General features: G+C 38.3%; 1 protein-coding gene across 3 annotated transcripts in view; it reads right to left on the reverse strand.

Annotated features, from left to right (window-relative positions):
• Positions 1 to 902: 902 nt before the first annotated feature.
• Positions 903 to 22,109, reverse strand: part of pdgfra (platelet-derived growth factor receptor, alpha polypeptide) — a 140,313-nt gene continuing 119,106 nt past the window's right edge. For 2 of the 3 annotated variants that reach the window (XM_062038392.1, XM_062038393.1), the window contains 9 exons: positions 19,951 to 20,104; positions 17,258 to 17,418; positions 16,914 to 17,023; positions 14,590 to 14,712; positions 14,400 to 14,511; positions 12,246 to 12,345; positions 12,055 to 12,160; positions 4,496 to 4,731; positions 903 to 2,180 (listed from right to left, as the gene is read on the reverse strand). In XM_062038392.1, coding sequence (XP_061894376.1) covers positions 2,033 to 2,180; positions 4,496 to 4,731; positions 12,055 to 12,160; positions 12,246 to 12,345; positions 14,400 to 14,511; positions 14,590 to 14,712; positions 16,914 to 17,023; positions 17,258 to 17,418; positions 19,951 to 20,104 — 1,250 coding nt within the window. In that variant the 3' untranslated portion in view covers positions 903 to 2,032. The remainder of the gene's footprint in view (positions 2,181 to 4,495; positions 4,732 to 12,054; positions 12,161 to 12,245; positions 12,346 to 14,399; positions 14,512 to 14,589; positions 14,713 to 16,913; positions 17,024 to 17,257; positions 17,419 to 19,950; positions 20,105 to 22,109) is intronic. The other variant, XM_062038394.1, reaches the window with a different exon arrangement.

Raw genomic sequence — 22,109 nt, forward strand, 5'->3', positions numbered from 1 at the left:
TTATTTATAATTGTCGTGAATTAAAAACAATCACAATGTTATCACTTCATATTCTCATAAAATGTTGTCTTTTTTTGTCTTTTTTCTTGTAGTATTGACTTTCCCCCTTGTAATATTACAATATATTATTATAAGTTCAATCTTTTAAAAAAAAAAAATTTAGTAAAATTTCCATTTACTTTTACAGAAAAAATATAATGATGTATAGTGAATAATAATTATAATTAATACATTCCGATTACATAGAGTAAATTCAATTTATCTACTTATTTTTCATTACTTTAAAAATAATAATATTATCACTTCATAAATATCATAAAATGTAAACTTTTTTCATGACAATTTTATTCTTTACACTCTTTCATTCATTGTCATAATCAGTCATTCATCAATCACAATTTCATTAATTATAAGACTGTTGTATTTTATATTGTTTTCTGTTTTGCAGTGCGACCACTTTTCCCCAGACTTTATTCTTATAAATCTTGTTCACATAAAATTCAGTCTAGTAATAATTCAGCTTAGTTCTCATCATCTTTTTCTAAACATCACAACTTCATGATTCTCATTGACGTCACTTGCATAATATTACTTCAGAATTTTCATCAAATAAAAAAAGCACAATTTTACCACCTCATTGTTTTTATATTATGTCTTTTTTATTTGAATTTTTCACTCCAAATATTTCAAATGTATTCGAGTAATATTCATAATATTACATTTTCTCATATTAAAATGTGATTTTTGTAGAAAAAATAAATAAAATTTAGCAAAATTGCAACATTTATTTCATTAAATATGTAATAATTAAGATGTATAGATTATACAGTACATAGTAAGAAAAATATTCAACTAACCTTTCTTCTCATATTATGACAATTACATTCATTTTACATTAATATCATTAACCAATTTGTTTTATTTTAATTCTCATCATTATTATATTGTTTTACTTTTACGATGTAATCCTAACACTCCTTATAATTTGCTGTTATTTTGTTCCTACATAAGTTATGTCTTACAATTTCACATCATTCACATTCGCAATGCTTCATCCGTTACTGTACGACTTTCATATCTCATACACCTGGAGAGCGAGACGCCTTTTTTTTTCTTCTTTTTTTTTTCACATTTTAAAGCATTTATTGCAATATAAATCATCTGAATGTACAAAGAATAATGGAACAATAGTAGTAGTAAACCATCTTATTTGGGTGATTAGCTATTATTATTATTTGAACAGAAAGTGTACCGTCAGCCTGGCCAAACGTCTCCTGCGACATAAACAAAAGAAGGAGAAAAAAAAAAGTGCAACATTGCATTGCAGACGGCGTCACAGTTGACATAAAAAGGGCAGTGGTGCAGCTGGGGGAGTGAGGGAAACACGCGACAAACTGATGTACGACATCGTATGAACTCGTAGCTTTTGGAGGGTGGCGAACACGGCAAAGCACTCAACAAATATTGCGGAATACTCTTCTTGGATCGTCCTTGAAACAAAAGGCCTTGGCGTGGGTGTGCTGGTATAAAACATGTATTTCCCTCTTAATAAAACAACAACTCTGGTGGTATTTACAACACAATCACACTCCTTCAATGGTTCAATCGCACAGGCATACTTCATATTCACAAATAATACACGACGGTTAGGTAAAAAAATAATTCAGCCACTGAGAACGTCATACGGTAATTATGACCATCATAATAATGATAATGGTCGTTTCTCCACACACGTTTGTGCTTTGGAAAGTATTGCTACTGATTGTGCCAGCATCAGGTGTTCTCCTGCAGGGTGTACCAGTTGACATAGTGGTTCAAACATGTCGTTTAAAGCTGCTCTTGCAGTTAAAGAATGCCCGATAAATAAAGCTCTCCATTGTTTTGTTTTTTTGTTCACTAAAATGTGGCAGCTTTTTTTTTTTAGTCCTCGTCACTCGGTCCTCCGGCCCAGCAGGGGGGGCAGTGTCCCGGAAGAGTTCAAAGTCTGAGAGTGGTTCGGTTTTTGACGGCGGCTCCTCCTCGTGTCCCGGCGTCACAGGAAGCTGTCCTCGCCCAGGTCGCTACAGTCCAGACACATCTCGTCCAGCAGCGTGATGTCCTCCAGGGTCTCGCCCTCGCGCTTGGCGAAGGTGGAGCTGCTGGAGCCCGTCTCGATGGCGCTCTCCTCGGACGTCTGCGAGCTGCAGCGGGGCAACACAGGCAACGTTATTTGTTGGCCTTGAAACGGAGCGCACAACGGGAACAGAGACGGTTGCCACGGCGACAGAACCGCCATTTAGTCCCTTTTACACTTTTAGGATATTTCCAAAACCACGTACCTCGAAAAATGTTAACCAAGTCTGACCATAAAATATTTCTTGGACAATTGCTTCCAACACAACATTCCGTTAATCCAAGAACAGCGACACAGGAATTTTTTTTTTATAAAAGGGTGTAATTATTTACTGACATCAACAAAAATGTGTGATACCATTTTTTGTATGTGTCTAATAGTTGTAGACCCAACAATAACACACAAACACTACAAATCCCACAATGCAACAGCTAGCCTGGTTAGCTGTGACACTTATTAGCGCCCCTGTAGTTCCACTTCAACACCTTTACAGGTGAAGTTTGTGTTCTAAATCGGCTGTAAAAAACATGTACAGGTGGAACTCAAAAAGTTACAATGTCGTGCAAATGTTCGTTTATTCCAGAAATTAGATTTACTTACACTTAGACTTAGACAAACTTTAATGATCCACAAGGGAAATTGTTCAACACAGTAGCTCAGTTACAATGATGGAAAGTGTATGGATGGAAAGGACAATGCAGGTATAAATAGACTAAAAAAGCTATAAAAAAGAAAATAAAAAAAATCTAACATATATACGAATATATACATAATATGTGTACAGAATAATTTATATACAGATATATTATAGATATATTTACGAGGTGAAACTAGTAAATGACGTCGGCTTATGACATATAACTGCAAATATTTGCAGACACAAGGTACAATTATAGTAGCAACATGGTGGTTAACGTTTTGGAGCGCACTAACGAGACTTTTGTGTATGTGCGTGTGTCTATTGACATTATATATGTATATATATATATATATATACATATATATATATACATATATATATATATATATATATATATATATATATATATATATATATATATATATATATATATATATATATATATATATATATATATATATATATATATATATATATATATATATATATATGCACAGTATATAGTCGAGGTTACTGTGGTTTATCTGTTATACAGTACTCAATACCGGTGTAGAGCAGAATATACATTAGGTCAGGAAAAAACACGGCGGCTATTTTATCCCTACAAGCCTGTTTCGCAGGTTTCCCTGCTCTTCAGGGGATTTAAACTAGCTATAATGGATAAATAAGAGATTGTTGAGCCATTTCTCCCTTGTTATGTTGGTTTGAGATTATATATATATATATATAATATAATATTATATATATATATATATATATATATATATAATATATATATATAGTCGAGGTTACTGTGGTTTATTCGTCATACAGTGCTCAATACCGGGGTGGAACAGGATATACGTTAAGTCAGGACAAAACAGGGAGGCTATTTCATCCCTACAAGCCTGTTTTGCAGGTTTACCTGCTCTTCAGGGGATTTAAACTAGCTATAATGGATAAAAAAGAGATTGTTGAGCCATTACCCCCTTGTTATGTTGGTTTGATATATATATAATGTATATAGTCGAGGTTACTGTGGTTTATCCGTCATACAGTGCTCAATTACACGTTAAGTCAGGAGAAAACAGGGAGGCTATTTCATCCCTACAAAGCTGTTTTGCAGGTTTCCCTACTTTTCAAGGGATTTAAGCTAAGTATAATAGATAAAAAAGAGATTGTTGAGCCATTTCTCCCTTGTTATGTTGGTTTGATATATATATATATATATATAGATATATATATGTATGTATATATATATATATATATATATATATATATATATATATATATATATATATATATATATATATATATATATATAAATCCCCTGAAGAGCAGGGAAACCTGCAAAACAGGCTTGTAGGGATAAAAAAAATTGTTTTAAATAACTAAATAAAATAAAAATAAAAATAAATAAATATCCATCCATCACCGCTTATTCCCTTCGGGGTATGTATATATATATATATATATATATATATATATATATATATATATATATATATATATATATACATATATATATTACCATGTGTAATATGTGTGTGTATACACATTGAAGAGTGTAATTTTTTTTAAACTAAAATATGGACATGTTCAAGAACCAATGAAGTTCGTAAACCGAGGTTTCTCTGTGTCTTATTGAGGCTTTGTCCTTGCTTTCATTACTAAAAGGTGGCGATTATTAACATGACTAAACCAATGCTTGAAGGTCACTTTGCCAAGTCAGCATGTATTTTGCGGCGTTGTGGTTGCAGTACCTGTGTCTGTTCCTCTTGCCGTACTCGTCGTCAGACGTGGGGTCCAGGTCGGGCAGGGGGATGATGTAGCCGCTGTCGGAGCTGAGGCGCTGCTCGTCGAAGCCGCTCTCCCTGTCCTTCAGCTTGCCCTGGTTCTTGTAGGCGATGCCGATGTAGGCGTCGTCGCTCTCCACGCACACGCGGGTCACGGCCGGGTGGTCGCTCTTCAGGAAGTCGCGGTTGACCCGCTCGTAATGCTGGAAAAGGGGACACGAGCGTACACATAAACCACTAGCACCAATCAGCATTTGCTCACGGACAAAAAAGTGAACAAGGAAATAAATCTGTTCTTTCAAAAATCTTTTAAAAGGGATGTTCTGAATTCCTGTTTCTAACATTTCTGTACAGACAAACCTTGATTGACAAAGTTTTCGATTTACGAACCACAGGACGAATAAAAATATGCTTTGTTGTACGAATGTGTCATCCACCCATTGTGTGCCTCGCATTGCAGCCATTTTGTGCCCGGCAGCACAATCATTGTAGGCGGGCTAATTGATGATTGGTGCTCCATCAGTGTTGTCATTAGCTACTGTGCTAATTGCTACTTTGTGTGCTTTTTAAGTGTTTTTTTCATCTTTTTCTAGTTTTGCTAGCTCAATGTGAGTCGAAAGAAAGCAATGGACTAACGATGTGTGGTTTGTAACATTCAGGACGTATCCACAGCGTTGTCGACACTGCTCTTCCTCCCTCCTCCCTTCTGCTGCACACCAAGAAGATAAATCAACGAGGTAAAGTGAATTAAAACCTTTTTTTTTCCTAATATTTGTAACGACCCTGTCGTTAAATTAAGGAGTTTTGTGATTCCAACCGTAGTGCACCACAGGGCTAGTGACAGTGTGTGCGTGTCAGTAAGGCGGCGACAAATCAGGACATTTCCCCTTTTTATGTTTGTTTTGTATACAGAACTGTGAAGCGCTTCAAATTGTGTTCAGAGTGTACAAACGTTTCTAAAATTCTTTAAATGATCAATTAATTGTATATATATGTATATCCATCCATCTATTTTCTACCGCTTGTCCCTTACGGGGGGTGCTGGAGCCTATATATTTTACATATACACATATATATATATATATATATATATATATATATATATATATATATATATATATATATATATATATATACACAATTATTATTATTATTATTTATATTTTTGTTTTTATCCCGAATCTTTGTAGTGGATCTGCCATTAAGTAAATTTTTGTGATTTCAAACTGAGTGCACCACAGGGCTAGTGACCGTGTGTGCGTGTCAGTAGGGTGGCTACAAAAAAGGACATTTCAGCTCATTGTTGTTTTGGCTTTGTTATTAAAGTCAAAAAGTTGATCCATCACCCCTTTTTATGTTTGTTTGATATACAGAACTGTGAAGCGCTTCAAATTGTGTTCAGGGTGTACAAACATTTCTAAAATAAGGACTTTAAATTATAAATTAAAAATATATATATATTTAAAATATATATTTCCATGCATCCACTTTCTACAGCTTGTCCCTTACGGGGTCGCTGGTGGTGCTGGAGCCTATATATATATATATATATATATATATATATATATATATATATATATATATATATATATATATATATATATATATATATATATATATATAATTTATTTGTATTTTTTATGCCTAATCTTTGTAGTGACCCTGCCGTTAAATTAAGGATTTTTGTGATTTCAAACTGAGTGCACCACAGGGCTAGTGACAGTGTGTGTGTGTCAGTAGGGTGGCTACAAATGAGGACATTTCAACTCGTTGTTGTTTTGGCTTTGTTATTAAAGTCAAAAAGTTGATCCATCACCCCTTTTATGTTTGTTTGATATACAGAACTGTGAAGCGCTTCAAATTGTGTTCAGTGTACACACATATATAAATAAGGACTTTTGTCAAGGCTGGAACCCATTGTTCATGTTAACATTGTTTCTTATGGAAACATTTGCTTAACATACAGTAGGGAAGGGATTAATTTGGCCTCATTCCTGGGTGGATTTTGCAATGCAGTCTGCTGAAAATGATGGACAGCACCACTCTGCGTTGCAACTGACGCTGTGGTCAAAGTTGGAATCGCCACTAAATACATGCACGCCCCAATTCGTCACGTTTCATGTGTCAGGAAAACCGCGACGAATTGAGCCATATGAATCCCCTTCCTATTGTACAAATGTTCTATTTATGAACCCTGTCAATAACAAATTAAGATCATAATTCGAGGTTCCACTGTATTTTAACTTTTTCAGACAGCGCCTCCGCTGGTTACAGCCGGGTAGTGCCACAAATGTTTCAACAAGCAATTAATCCACAATCAATTCCATGTTATTGCCCTACTTTTTATTTCTTACTGTTTTTCTTTATTGCCTATTTGTTATTTCTTACTGTTTTTCTTCATACTTGCCGTGCATGTGCAAGAAAAAGAAAGCTCGGGGAATAATCAGAAGAGCTCTTAGTTGTGAATTAATCGACGCGTTGATTCCTAATTAAGATGGCAACATATTCATGGCATTTTTGTAGACGTTTTATTCGTGAAGTCTGGGGAGATAATAGGCCGTTTTACAACTATTAAAAAACGTGGCGAAAAATGGGGCGGTTCTACGTGTTTTAAAGTTAAAGTACCACTGATAGTCACACACACACTAGGTGTGGTGACATTACTCTCTGCATTTGACCCATCACCCTTGATCCACCCCCTGGGAGGTGAGGGGAGCAGTGAGCAGCAGCGGTGGCCGCGCCCAGGAATCATTTTGGTGATTTAACCCCCAATTCCAATCCTTGATGCTAAGTGCCAAGCAGGGAGGTAATGGGTCCCATTTTTATAGTCTTTGGCCGGGGTTTGAACTCATGACCTACCGATCTCAGGGCGGACACTCTAACCACAAGGCCACTGAGCTGTTGAAAGATTTTCTTGAAATGGCGAATGACACGTTTAGTGACAAATGGCGAACTAACCAGCAAAAGTTTGTGCACTGAAAGCTAGATGGTGCCATGTGAACTGTAAATCATACTGCAGGAGGTGGGGGAAACAAGCGCCCCTCCATTACCACTCAGCTTTTAAAGAGTCTGAGAATCAGGGAGAGGCTGTTTTGAAGTAGCATGTGTGGCGCAGACTTTAACGAGGTCATTAAGAGTTGGGTGGTACAGCTAAGGCGGGGGAAGTGAGGCCCAGGCAGCGCTTTTCTCTGACATCCAACTGGTCATCACTTGCAGCTGCAGGAAGTGCAACACACCATTAGGGAGTCCAAGTGTCGCTTTAACAGAGTATTTAGCACCACCTGTGTCGCTCGCGCCTTTTGGACAACACAAGGTGTTGAAAACATGTCTCAAGTTTCTGTGTGAAACGTTAGCATGGCGGACCAGGGCCACTAAACAAATATATTAAATAGGGACGGTGAAATGGACATGATTCATCAAATTAATCCATCCTTATTGTCAATGTGATTACAAGACGCTACTTATTTCCCAGGCTTTGAACCCTGCGGCTTATAAAACGGTGCAACTAATTTTTATGTATTTTTTCCATCGCTAACGGCCATTATGTTTTGTATTCAACTAATAGTTGTGATATGACACCGACAGAGACACAGAAAAGGTGTGTTATTGTTTGTGCTATGGCGCCATCTTTTGGTGCAGGTGCTGCGGGTTGAAAATGTACTTCCTGTTTCGCGCCTTGAACCGGAAGTACATCCCGTTCCATCTACTATTCGTCTGCAGTGCGACCACTTTTTCACTCCAACAAACATTTGTGAAGTTTTACAATATGACTAAAACTATTCATATTTACTAAATCCTACCATGTGTGATGTCTGTGGAAATGTTTTCATGCATATTTGTACATGCTATTGTAATAGAATAGAATAGAATGGACTTTATGGTCATTATATTTGCATATAACCAGATTAAGGACTCCAATTTAAGGTGCGGTAGTGGAAACAAATATGGGACAAACATAAATTACACAGGAAGTAATAAAGATAGACTACTAAACAGACTACTATCCAATAAAAATAATAAGCAATCCTGTACAATATACAAAACAATATACAAAATACTGTACAATATACAGAACAAGACAAGAGTACCGGAGTAATAACAATCAGTGTCGGATGTATTGCACTCGAAGGGTAATATTGCACAGTAGGGTATTAGGGTAGGATATTGTATAGGGGTGAATTAATGCAATGTAAGTAATGTAATCAAGCTAGCGTCGTTAGCATTAGCAATTATGCTAAGAAGTTTACAAGTGTCTGTGTTAGTATTATTAATTTACAATGGCATTCTTTTTGTATTGTTTCAGTTTCGTAAATTCACCAAGACGTCACCGTGGAGTTATTGAGTCTGTTTCGCTGGTTGGAGAGCTAGCTTCCGCAGCTAGTGGGTCCATGACGATGACTTTTGTTTTGTTTGATCAGCCGTTTTACTGCCGTGTCACAGGCATCGTTTGGAAACAATTAAGGTATGTAAATAGACATTTACAAAATCGTTCGTACCGGTAGACATCTACGGATTGTGGTCCGGTACGGCTAATATATAGCGACATATTTAATTCATCCAAAATTGGAAAATAAAAATGTCCCTGGCAACGCATTTCGGGAAGTTAGTCCAAGTACGGGGTTTCGGCAGGTATTAGCAGATCCAATTTAATGTTTCTTAATGCGTGTTGATTGCAACTTAAATCAGATTTAATGCCCATCCATCCATCCATTTTCTACCGCTTATCCCTTTCCGGGTCGCGGGGGGTGCTGGAGCCTATCTCAGCTACAATCGGGCAGAAGGTGGGGTACGCCCTGGACAAGTCGCCACCTCATCGCAGGGCCGATTTATGGCCGATGTCAGATCATTATTTTATATAGTCAAAAGCATAAAATTGTCTATATAGAACATTGTAAGCATTTGACAATAATAATGTTGAATAGTTTACTTTAAATGTGGCCAAATTAAGCATTAATGTAATCGTAATATATAATAATAACAATGCAACCATTTCAAATGCAATAGACATATTTTTTGTTACTGTAGTATTTGCACTATTGTTATTGGAAGGTGAATAACTTAAAATGGACTCACTTCAGTAAATATTGAGCAATTTTTCCCCCCAATTGGAAAAATTGGGTTGGGTGGTTTGTTTTGTTGTCTTTTTTGTGGCCAATTGCAATTGTGTGAAATGTTTTAATGCCCCTGGACATCATATTTAATGCTTTTTAATGCCTTTGAGGCCTTAATTTTCGCCAAATCCATTTAACGACTTTTATATTTTAATGATTTTTATGACCTGTGGAACCCCTGAAGTAGTGTTAGCATTGTGCATGCGGGGGAGGGTGTAGGATTAGAACAGTTACACGAGCATGCCCATATTAGTAAATCCAGCACGCATTGAAGTCAAAGTGCCCCCATTTAAAACAAAAAAAACCGGACCGTAAAACAACATGAAGAGCGATCCAAAACTGCATGCAGGGTTCATTTTCAAATGCATGAACCTTATGGTTGGACGCTCTGGCCTCGTTTAACACGACTATCTGACATTGAAACAACATTTATAAGTCAGAAAAGAAGAAAAGCATCATAAGTCCTCTGTTAAATTTGTCTTATAAACACATTAAATCCTATATATTCTGTCCTTTCTTGTCTCCTGGTTCCTCATGCAAAATTTAAATATAGATTAAGAGACTTGGACTTAGACTTCCTTTTATTGTCATTAAAATTTGAACTTTGCAGTACAGATAAGAACAACATTTCGTTGCATTAGCTCATGGTAGTGCAGGATAAAAGAGCAATAAGGTGCAGATATACATTAATAGATTACTGTACAGATAAATATATTGCACTTTTGCATATGCATTTGCAGATTTAAATGATTAATCAAAATTAATCCACAGCAAGGCTCATTGAAAATGTTAATCGATTGACAGCTCAGTTTAAAACACATCAAGGACCTGATTTACTAAATGTTTGCATGTACTAAAAGACGTGCAAACCTGATTGCACACGCAGAGCTGATCTACTAAACGTGTGCAAAGGGGATTGCGTCTGTTAACAGAGCAGAATAAAGTGTGCCATCTATTTTGTGTTTCTGTCTTCATTATTATGCAAAAAAATATGCTGATCACTAGAGATGTCCGATAATGGCTTTTTTGCCGATATTCCGATATTGTCCAACTCTTAATTACCGATTCCGATATCAAACGATACCGATATATACAGTTGTGGAATTAACACAAGTATTATGCCTAATTTTGTTGTGATGCCCCGCTGGATGCATTAAACAATGTAACAAGGTTTTCCAAAATAAATCAACTCAAGTTATGGAAAAAAATGCCAACATGGCACTGCCATATTTATTATTGAAGTCACAAAGTGCATTATTTTTTTTAACATGCCTCAAAACAGCAGCTTGGAATTTGGGACATGCTCTCCCTGAGAGAGCATGAGGAGATTGAGGTGGGCGGGGTTGGGCGGGCGGGGTTGAGGTGGAGGGGTAGGGGGTAGCGGGGGGTGTATATTGTAGCGTCCCGGAAGAGTTAGTGCTGCAAGGGGTTCTGGGTATTTGTTCTGTTGTGTTTATGTTGTGTTACGGTGCGGATGTTCTCCCGAAATGTGTTTGTCATTCTTGTTTGGTGTGGGTTCACAGTGTGGCGCATATTTCTAACAGTGTTAAAGTTGTTTATAAGGCCACCCTCAGTGTGACCTGTATGGCTGTTGACCAAGTATGCCTTGCATTCACTTGTGTGTGTGAAAAGCCGTAGATATTATGTGACTGGGCTGGCACGCAAAGGAAGTGCCTTTAAGGTTTATTGGCGCTCTGTACTTCTCCCTACGTCCGTGTACACAGCGGAGTTTTAAAAAGTCATACATTTTACTTTTTGAAACCGATACAGATAATTTTGAAACCAATACAGATAATTTCCGATATTACATTTTAAAGCATTTATCGGCCGATAATATCGGACTGCCGATATTATCGGACATCCCTACTCTCAAGTAGTTTATTCAAAATAAACTTTTAGATCAGACCAATAACATGAAGTTGGCCTGGCATGCATAGTACAATATTTATAGTGGGGTTTTTTTTCTTTCCGATACAAATCTTGCATAATTGGCCTTTATCCGCCTGTGATTTTCACACAGAATCCAGCCAATTGAAAATAATTGTTAGCGTGTCATCAGCGCACTCGTCCGGAGTGACGTCTGCTGCAAGTGATCAAAGGCAGTGTCGAATGCAAGGTTGTAAATTGTGAGTGCCACAGCACAAATCTGACTCGATTTGTTTTGACAACCAAATTGTGTCTTTTCACCGGCTTGTCGTCATGTGAACGTTCCCTTTGACTGAGCGCTTAGCAACGTGACTCGAGAACAAGACATGTGAGATGGAGCCTCCGGCAAACATGGCAATGAACGTCAGGGGGAGAATGCGCAGGTCGAAGCGGGAGGTCAAAAATAAAAGGGGTTTTTTTTTTCGTTAGAAAGCAGATGTAGTAGTGAAAGCGCCAGGCGGCCCAAAAAGGTTTTTGGAGGGGACTCACCCGCTTGTAGCTGGAAGGCAGCAGGGACGACACGGTGTCGCTCAGGCCCAGGAAGGACGGCCTCTTCTCCGGCTCGCTGTTCCAGCACTTCATCATCATCTCGTAGCTGCAAACACAAGCACGACTTGTAATTGCGGCGCAGGTCAGAGAATCGGCGTGGTTTCTGTCAGGAAGGAGGAGCGTGGACGTACACGTCGTCAGACGCCTGCTCCGGCTTGGACATCCTGTAGCCGCTCTTGATCTTGTTGTAGAAGCTGGAGTCCACCACCATGCCGGGATAAGGAGTTCCACCTTCGCAAACATGAGAGCGTTCATACATTTGCTCCATAGAATGAATGATCTAGGCAGCACTCGAGCAGCCATATTTAGTCACTTGGTTTGGACTGTTGTTTAATGTCAGTTTAGGCTTTTATATATTTAGAGATTAATCATATACAGTCGTGGTCAAAAGTTTACATACACTTGTAAAGAACATCATATCATGGCTGTCTTGAGTTTCCAATAAATTCTACAACTCTTATTTTTTTGTGATAGAGTGATGGGAGCACATACTTGTAGGTCACAAAAAACATTCATGAAGTTTGGTTCTTTTATGGATTTATTATGGGTCTACTGAAAATGTGACCAAATCTGCTGGGTCAAAAGTATACATACAGCAATGTTAATATTTGCTTACATGTCCCTTGGCAAGTTTCACTGCAATAAGGCACTTTTTAGACTTAGACTTAGACTTCCTTTTTATTGTCATTCAAATTTGAACTTTACAGCACAGATAAGAACGAAATTTCGTTACATAAACTCATGGTAGTGCAGGATAAAAAAGCAATAAGGTGCATATATAAATAAATAAATAAATATATATAAATAATATATAAATATATATATAAACTAAATAAATATATATAAATAAATAAATAGATTACTGTACAGATAAATATATTGCACTTTTCCACATGCGTCCACGTTTATGGATGTATGTTATATTGTCTTTTTTATTCCAGCGAGTTAATCCATTTTGGGGGGAGTTGAGGAGATAATTTAATTATGATGCGTTCAAGAGTCTTACGGCTTGAGGGAAGAAGCTGTTACAGAACCTCGAGGTTCTGCTTCGGAGGCTGCGGAACCTCTTTCTAGAGTCCAGCAGTGAAAACAGTCCTTGGTGGGGGTGGGAGGAGTCTTTGCAGATTTTTGGTAGCCATCCACGAGCTTCTGGCAGGCTTCTGGTTGAGTTTTTGACCACTCTTCTTGACAAAATTGGTGCAGTTCAGCTAAATGTGTTGGTTATCTGACATGGACTTGTTTCTTCAGCATTGTCCACACGTTTAAGTCAGGAGTTTGGGAAAGTCATTCTAAAACCTTAATTCTAGCCTGATTTAGCCATTCCTTTACTACTTTTGACGTGTGTTTGGGGTCATTGTCCTGTTGGAACACCCAACTGCGCCCAAGACCCAACCTGCGGGCTGATGATTTAAGGTTGTCCTGAAGAATTTGGAGGTAATCCTCCTTTTTCATTGTCCAATTTAAAGCACCAGTTTCAATGGCAGCAAAACAGGCCCAGAGCATAATACTACCACCACCATGCTTGACGGTGGGCATGGTGTTCCTGGGATTAAAGGCCTCACCTTTTCTCCTCCAAACATATTGCTGGGTATTGTGGCCAAACAGCTCAACTTTTTGTTTCATCTGACCACGGAACTTTCCTCCAGAAGGTTTTATCTTTGTCCATGTGATGTCAGATTTGGTCACATTTTCAGTAGACCCATAATAAATTCATAAAAGAACCAAACTTCATGAATGTTTTTAGTGACCAACAAGTATGTGCTCCAATCACTCTTTCACAAAAAAAATAAGAGTTGTAGAAATGATTGGAAACTCAAGACACCCATGACATTATGTTCTTTACAAGTGTATGTAAAAGAGTCATGATTTCTCTTAAAGATGATTGCATTTTATTGTGCTTTTAATCCTAAATATTTTACAAAGTTAGTAAAGTCAAGGGTAAAGTGGGTGCAGTCTTTCCTATCAGTCACAATTCTCAACCAATTTCACACTTCAAAGCAAGAATTGGGTTGATTTATCTTGTGTGGAAACTTATTTAAATTTTGCGTCCCTAAAACTTTTATATAGACTATATATTCAACTTTTGATGTCTTACATACATTTTATGTATTTAAATTTCTTATGAAGAAAATGTTTAATGTTATCCAATCTAAGATGTTTGAGGTCGCTGGGCTCAACAGTTCTATATATGCTACATTTTTTTTGTTTAATGGCGCTCATTTGGTTAGAAGTATGACTAAATCAGAAGCCCTCAGTTAACATTTAGCTCACGTAAGTCCACTTACCTAAGGAGAATATCTCCCAGAGGAGGATTCCGTAAGACCAGACGTCGCTCAGAGTGGTGTACATGTTGTCGAAAATACTCTCTGGCGCCATCCACTTGACTGGCAGGAATGTCTGTTGGTGCATAAAAAACATTTTAGAGCTACTTTCTGAGAGAACGTGGGCTAGAGTCTCATGTGAGGTCGGACTTACGCTTCCCTTGGACACGTAGTTGTTGTCGTGCATGATGTCTCTGGCCAGCCCGAAGTCACAGATCTTCACGATCTTGCCCTGAGAGAGGAGAACGTTCCTGGCGGCGAGGTCACGATGCACGCACTACAAAAAAAAAAAAAAAATGGAGAAAGACAGCGTTAGAGTTTGAGTTTATTTGGAACATACACGCATACAACATGATACATCACAATTGCCAGTTTCTCTATTCAACATGTTCGAAAAGGAGTAGGAAGAAGCGGATCTTATTTAATCCTACCCCTTTTCCTTTACATAGCAGTTGCTAAAACTTTTGTTCACTTCCTGTTCTCATTTTATTCCCAATATACTCCATAAGTAATAACAATAAAAATAAATAAATAATAATTAGTGAAGTAAGTTATATTTCATATGGTGAGATGAGTAAGATTATCTAGAGAATGAATGGATGGATGAGATAAATTCAGAATGTTTATCATGGTTCTTCTTCTTTGTACTTTGTAAACTCTTTAAGTTTGAAGAGTTTCTTGAAGTGGATCATATTAGTACATTGTTTGATTTCTTTGCTTAATCCATTCCATCATTTAATTCCACATACTGATATACTGAAGGTCTTAAGTGTTGTGCGTACGTACAAATGTTTTAAATTACATTTTTCTCTAAGGTTATATTTCTCCTCTTTTGTTGAGAATAATTGTTGTATATTCTTGGGTAGCAGGTTATAGTTTGCTTTGTGTATAATTTTAGCTGTTTGCAAATTCACTATGTCGTGGAATTTCAGTATTTTTGATTCAATAAATAAAGGGTTTGAATGTTCTCGATATCCAACATCATGTATTATTCTAACTGATCTTTTTTGTAACACCGTTAGTGAATGAAGTGTACTTTTGTAGTTATTTCCCCATATTTCTGCACAATAATTCAGATATGGTAACTTTGGTGAGCAGTAGAGAAAATTAAGTGATTTTTGGTCTACAACAGTGCTTTTCAACCTTTTTTGAGCCAAGGCACATTTTCTTAATTGGAAAAATCCCGAGGCACACCACTAGCGGAAAACATTAAAAAAAAAATGAAACTCAGCAGCCGATATTGACAGTAGAAAGTCGTTCTCGCAATTGTTGGATATGAATTCAAACCATAACCAATGCATCAATATAGCTCTTCTCTCAAAGTAGGTGTACTGTCACGACCTGTCACATCACGCCGTGACTTATTTGGAGTTGTTTGGTGTTTTTCTGTGTGTAATGTTTCCTATTTTGTTGTTGATGTCATGTACGGATGTACTTTGTGGACGCCGTCTGCTGTTCCACACGCTGCAAGTCTTTGCTGTCGTCCAGCATTCTGTTTTTGTTTACTTTACAGCCAGTTCAGTTTTAGTTTCGTTCTGCATAGCCATCCCTAAGCTTCAATGCCTTTTCTTAGCGGCACTCGCCGTTTGTTTATTTTTGGTTTAAGTGTTAGATACCTGCACGCTGCCTCCCGCTGTCGTCTGAATATTGTGATCACGACAAATCATGTTGTCGATATCCACAAAGCATTTAGCTACCTGCTGCCACCTACTGATATGGAAGAGTATTACACGGTTACTCTGCCGCGCTCTAGACAGCACCGACACTCAACAACGGCACATTATTTGCGGGTTATAAATACTGGTTCGCCAAAAAATATTTTTAACCCAATTAGGTGAGATGACATCATCTCCGACGGCACACCAGACTGTATCTCACGGCACACAAGTGTGCCGCGGCACACTAGTGGTTGAAAAACACTGGTCTAGAACACTTTATTCATTATTGACGTGCTTCTTGCTACTTTATGTTGTATATTTTTTTTACATGAGATTTCCAGTTCAATTTATCGTCAATCATTATACCTAGAAATGTGGTTTCATTCACTCTTTCACTTTCTATTCCGTCTGTTTGTATTTGTGTTTGACTTTCTTTTCTACTGTTACCAAATAGCGTTATTTTAGGGTTTTTTTAGCGTCAGCGGCCATTCCCACAGCGTCTATTTCTGCATTAAAAAGCATGTTTAATGCTATTACATATCGCATGCTCCTTGAATAAACATGCCAGTGGGATGGAGGGATGCGACCACTTATTTTATTTAGGGATAATAACTATGAAGCTGTGAGCCCGACTGGTAATTCTAGCTTGGCTTCTGCTGCTATATTCAGCCTCGCGCCACCATTTGCTCGCTACTGCTTATCAGACGACCGCTCGCGTTCCTTCGACGGCTTGGCTGTCGTCATACGACGCTCAGTAACAGTCCGCAAACCCTCATCACCCCAGTGGGAATAGCAGAACGTTCGCGGTATCCAGACTCACATTTTTGGATGCCAAAAATTCCATGCCCTTGGCCACCTGGTAGGTGAAGCTGACCAGGTCCGTAGTGGACAGACCCTCGTCCATGTCGTCCGACAACAGGGTGTCCCCTTCTGCATTAAAGAGCAACACAAAGGCAGTAGTCAAATATAGCACCAACCTGGCTTTGGGAGAAACCGGGCAATAATATGCAAGTGCTGCAATTATCCTTCCTCCTCCGTGTAATTACAGGGATTTAAACCAGCCTCCGTTTTGACAAGGCCGTACCCCGTCAACAGCGAGCCAGGCAAACATAGGTCAACAACAGAGGAGAGAGGGCGGAACGAGACACAAAGAGAGGCACTCACCCCCGGAGCCTTTCTGGGACGGTGGGTGGTCGTAGTCCGACTGCTGGATGTCGGAATATTTGGAGGTGTTGGCCATTTCCAGCATGGGCACGTACTGAGTGCTGTCCACCTGCTTCATGTCCATGTAGTCGCCTTTGCTCTCAAAGGACAGGATCACGTAGCTGTGGGCCGACACCAGTGTCAAGCTCGGGGTTGACCAGACTGCACTGACCATAATCTACTGCTGCATTCCGGAACACTGGGACATTTCCCAGCTAGGACTAGCAAAAAAAGTGATTTCTTTCTATGCAAGTCGGGCATCGAGTCTAACTCATGCGAATAATCACCAAAAAAAATATTGCATTAATCATGTATCAACACGATTTGTTTTGACCGCACATGCTCCTTCAGTTTAACCGCGGATGGTCTGGCACTTCATGTATTTAGCTTGCTTACGCACAAAAACCTGGCATAAGCACTTAAAAAAGTTAAAAGTACCAATGATTGTCACACACAACCTAGGTGTGGCGAAATTATTCTCCGCATTTGACCCATCACCCTTGATCACCCCTTGGGAGGTGAGGGGAGCAGTGAGCGGCCGCGGTGGCCACGCCCGGGAATAATTTTTGGTGATTTAACCCCCCAATTCCAACCCTTGATGCTGAGTGCCCAGCAGGGTCCCACTTTTATAGTCTTTGGTATGACTCGGCCGGGGTTTGAACTCACGACCTACCGATCTCAGGGCGGACACTCTGACCACAAGGCCACTGAGCAGCCAGGTTAGGGTTTCATGCTAAACGTATGTAATATTTGGTTTGAAGTCTTTTAAATTTGAAAATAACAGCATATCAAAAAGGATATGGAAAACGTTAACTCTTGTTTGATTACTCAATTTATTATTACAATGCAGGAGAGCTTGTTGCAGGAACAGCCACTAGGCCACTTTTGGTAACACTTTAGTATGGGGAACACATTCACCATTAATTAGTTGCTTATTAAAGTAACAAAGACTTCATTTAGAGTTATTTGGACACTAGGGGAACATACAAGGCAGGGGTGTCCAAAGTGCGGCCCGGGGACCATTTGCGGCCCACAGCGCGATTTTTATTGGCACGCGACACATTCTACAGACAAATTAGTAGGGGTGTGGGAAAAAATCGATTCGAATTCAAATCGCGATTCTCACGTTGTGCGATTCAGTATCGCTTCTCATTTTTCAAAAATCTATTTTTTTTTTCATTTAAAAAAAAATAAAAAAATGGTATTAATCAATCCAAAAAAACAATACACAGCAATACTGTAATACATAACAATGCAATCCAATTCCAAAACCAAACCCGACCCAGCAACACTCAGAACTGCAATAAACAGAGCAATTGAGAGGAGACACAAACACGACACAGAACAAACCAAAAGTAGTGAAACAAAAATGAATATTATCAACAACAGTATCAATATTAGTTACAATTTCAACATAGCAGTGATTAAAGATCCCTCATTGACATTATCATTAGACATTTATAAAAAAAAAATGTAAAAAAATTATAAAAATGAACAATAGTGTCACAGTGGCTTACACTTGCATTACATCTCGTAAGCTTGACAACACACTGTGTCCAATATTTTCACAAAGATAAAATAAGTCATATTTTTGGTTCATTTAATAGTTGAAACAAATTTACATTATTGCAATCAGTTGATAAAACATTGTCCTTTACAATTATAAAAGCTTTTTACAAAAATCGACCACTCTGCTTGCATGTCAGCAGACTGGGGTAGATCCTGCTGAAATCCTATGTATTGAATGAATAGAGAATTGTTTTGAATCTGAAAAATATCGTTTTTGAATCGGGAATCGCATTGAATCGAAAAAAAAAAATCGATTTATAATCGAATCGTGACCCCAAGAATCGATATTGAATCGAATCGTGGGACACCCAAAGATTAGCTGCCCTACAAATTAGAACAAAAAACTCAATCAATCAAATTACAACAAAAAACTATGAAAAATTCAACCGGACCAAATCCCCCAAAAATGGGACCTGAAAACCAAAATGGCCGACAACCTGAAATTTCACGACTGGATTTGTTGCACAGGTGGCATCCTATGACAGTTCCATGCTGGAAATCACTGAGCTCCTGAGAGTGGCCCATTCTTTCACAAATGTTTCAAGAAACTTGATTTTATACACCTGTGGCCGGCTGTATTTATTTACATTTATTGATTAGGACATCTGATTCTGATCATTTGGATGGGTGGTACTTTTGGCAATATAGTGTATTTGGTTGCTGTTTATCTGTCTTTAGGATTTCAGTCTTTTTCAACACTTCTGCATCACGTCTGTGTTATGTGCAAAGGGATTCCTTGATGTCTAAGAGCTTCTGGTCTAAGAGGTTAGCGGGGGACGCGGGCAAGCTAACGGCAAAATTAGATCACGCCGCGGTCCCAGCGAGGTGCGCTCACTGTGAGTCATCCTTCAGCGCAGACGACTCTCAGACGCAGAATTGACAGATCCTCGCGTCGCAATGGAGTTAGCCTGAAAGACGAGACCACTTCGGGCCTGCCATTCGATTTGGTGAAGACGGCGGACAATTTCCTCAACAGAGATACAGTTATTGACCGCCGCTCTGGGAGAATTAGTGCATGCTCACAAATGGAAGGATGGTTGTTCCGCGGTTTCTGCGGACAGATAAAGAAAATAACTCTCTGGTACCTCCTGCTGCTCTCATCTGCTGGGTCGATTCCAAAGATGTCCAGGTCTTTTTTCTGTTTTTCCGGGCTAAGGCTCAAGAAGTTCTCTCTGTTCTTGTGAAGGTAGTTGACCAGGTCCCCGTAGAAGCAGTACTCAGTGATGATGTAAATCGGGCCTAGGGATGCAAATAGGGGTCAGTCTGTGGGCTTAATTTATCAGGGGCTTGTTTAAAATAGACTTAAAGGGGAACTGCACTTTTTGGGGGGAATTTTGCCTATTGGTCACAATCATCGTGAGAGACAAGAAGACAAAAGTTTTTTTTTGCAGTCTAACATGTAAAAATCGGCTCGTTCTAGGTAGGTAGCAATGCAGCTAATGAGAGCAATCAATTATACCGCTAAATTACTTTAAAAATACATTCAAAAACAGTCAACAATACTTATTTTTTGTTCCGCAACCCGTATAATAACCAAGCTGTAGCGACATTGTTATTGTAAGAGCGAATACTGAGGAACTATTTTTCTAGCAAAGTAACACATTGCCAGGCTGCGGTATTAGACTTAGACTTAGACAAACTTTATTGATCCACAAGGGAAATTGTTCCACACAGTTGCTCAGTTTCGAAGGATGGAAAGTGTAAGGATGGAAAGGATAATGCGGGTATAAAGAACAGCGTTCAAGGAAGACATGAAACTGCAACAGGAAAAAAAAAAAAAAACAGGAAAAAAATACCAAAATAGGAGCGCAAGACAAGGACTAAAACACTACGCACAGGAAAACACGAGACAAGAGCTATAGTGATGCATGCTTGGTTATGGTTTAAAGTCATATCCAGCAATTGCGAGAATGACTTTTTATGATCAATATCGGCTACAGAGTTGCGTTTTTTAATGATTTCTGCTGGTGGTGTGCCTCAGGATTTTTTAAATGAAAAAAATGTGCCTTGACTCAAAAAAGGTTGAAAAACACTGTATTACCAAGTCTGCCATGATTAGAACACACACTTGCGTTTGATTCCGGGAGTAGGAACACACATTTGTTGCTGTAAGTCAAATGTGCGCTGCTATGGTAATATAAATCAACGTGTGGAAGAAATCAGTCCTGGATATGATTAAAATGATCAAAATACGGTAAAAATTGAACATATTACTGTACATATTGTTATGAAGGTGTCTGTTACTACATTATATATAGACTTGCAGCGTGTATATAAAACATTGATGGAGGGTTTTGAAGTTGTTTTGGGGGGATTCGAAGGCTACATCTTTAAAATCGTAAGACAAATTAAAGACATAGTATTATTAATTAGAGATGTCGATAAATGCTTTAAAATGTAATATCGGAAAATATCAGTATCGGTTTCAAAATTATCGGTATCGGTTTCAAAAAGTGAAATGTATGACTTTTTAAAACAACACTGTGTACACGTACGTAGGGAGGAATACAGAGCGCCAATAAACCTTAAAGGCACTGCCTTTGCGTGCCGGCCCAGTCCCATAATATTTACGGCTTTTCACAAACACAAGTGAATGCAATGCATACTTGGTCAACAGCCATACAGGTCACACTGAGGGTGCCGGTATAAACAACTTTAACACTGTTACAAATATGCGCCACACTGTGAACCCACACCAAACAAGAATGACAAACACATTTCGGGAGAACATCCGCACCGTAACACAACGTAAACACAACAGAAGAAATACCCAGAACCTGTCCCAAATTCCAACCTGCTGTTTTGAGGCATGTTAAAAAAAAATAATGCACTTTGTGACTTCAATAATAAATATGGCAGTGCCATGTTGGCATTTTTTTCCATAACTTGAGTTGATTTATTTTGGAAAACCTTGTTACATTGTTTAATGCATCCAGCGGGGCATCACAACAAAATCAGGCATAATAATGTGTTAATTCCACGACTGTATATATCGGTATCGGTTGATATTGGAATCGGTAAGTAAGAGTTGGACAATATCGGAATATTGGATATCGGCAAAAAAGCCATTATCGGACATCTCTAATAATAATAATAATGGATTACATATAAATAGCGCTTTTCTATCAACTAGATCAGGGGTCGGCAACCTTTACCACTCAAAGAGCCATTTTGGCAAGTTTCACAAATTATAGAAAGTAATGGGAGCCACAAAAAAAAATTTAAAATTTAAAATGAAAATCAC

This window comes from Entelurus aequoreus, linkage group LG27 (assembly GCF_033978785.1).
Source record: "Entelurus aequoreus isolate RoL-2023_Sb linkage group LG27, RoL_Eaeq_v1.1, whole genome shotgun sequence".
Classification (NCBI taxonomy): Eukaryota; Metazoa; Chordata; class Actinopteri; order Syngnathiformes; family Syngnathidae; genus Entelurus; species Entelurus aequoreus.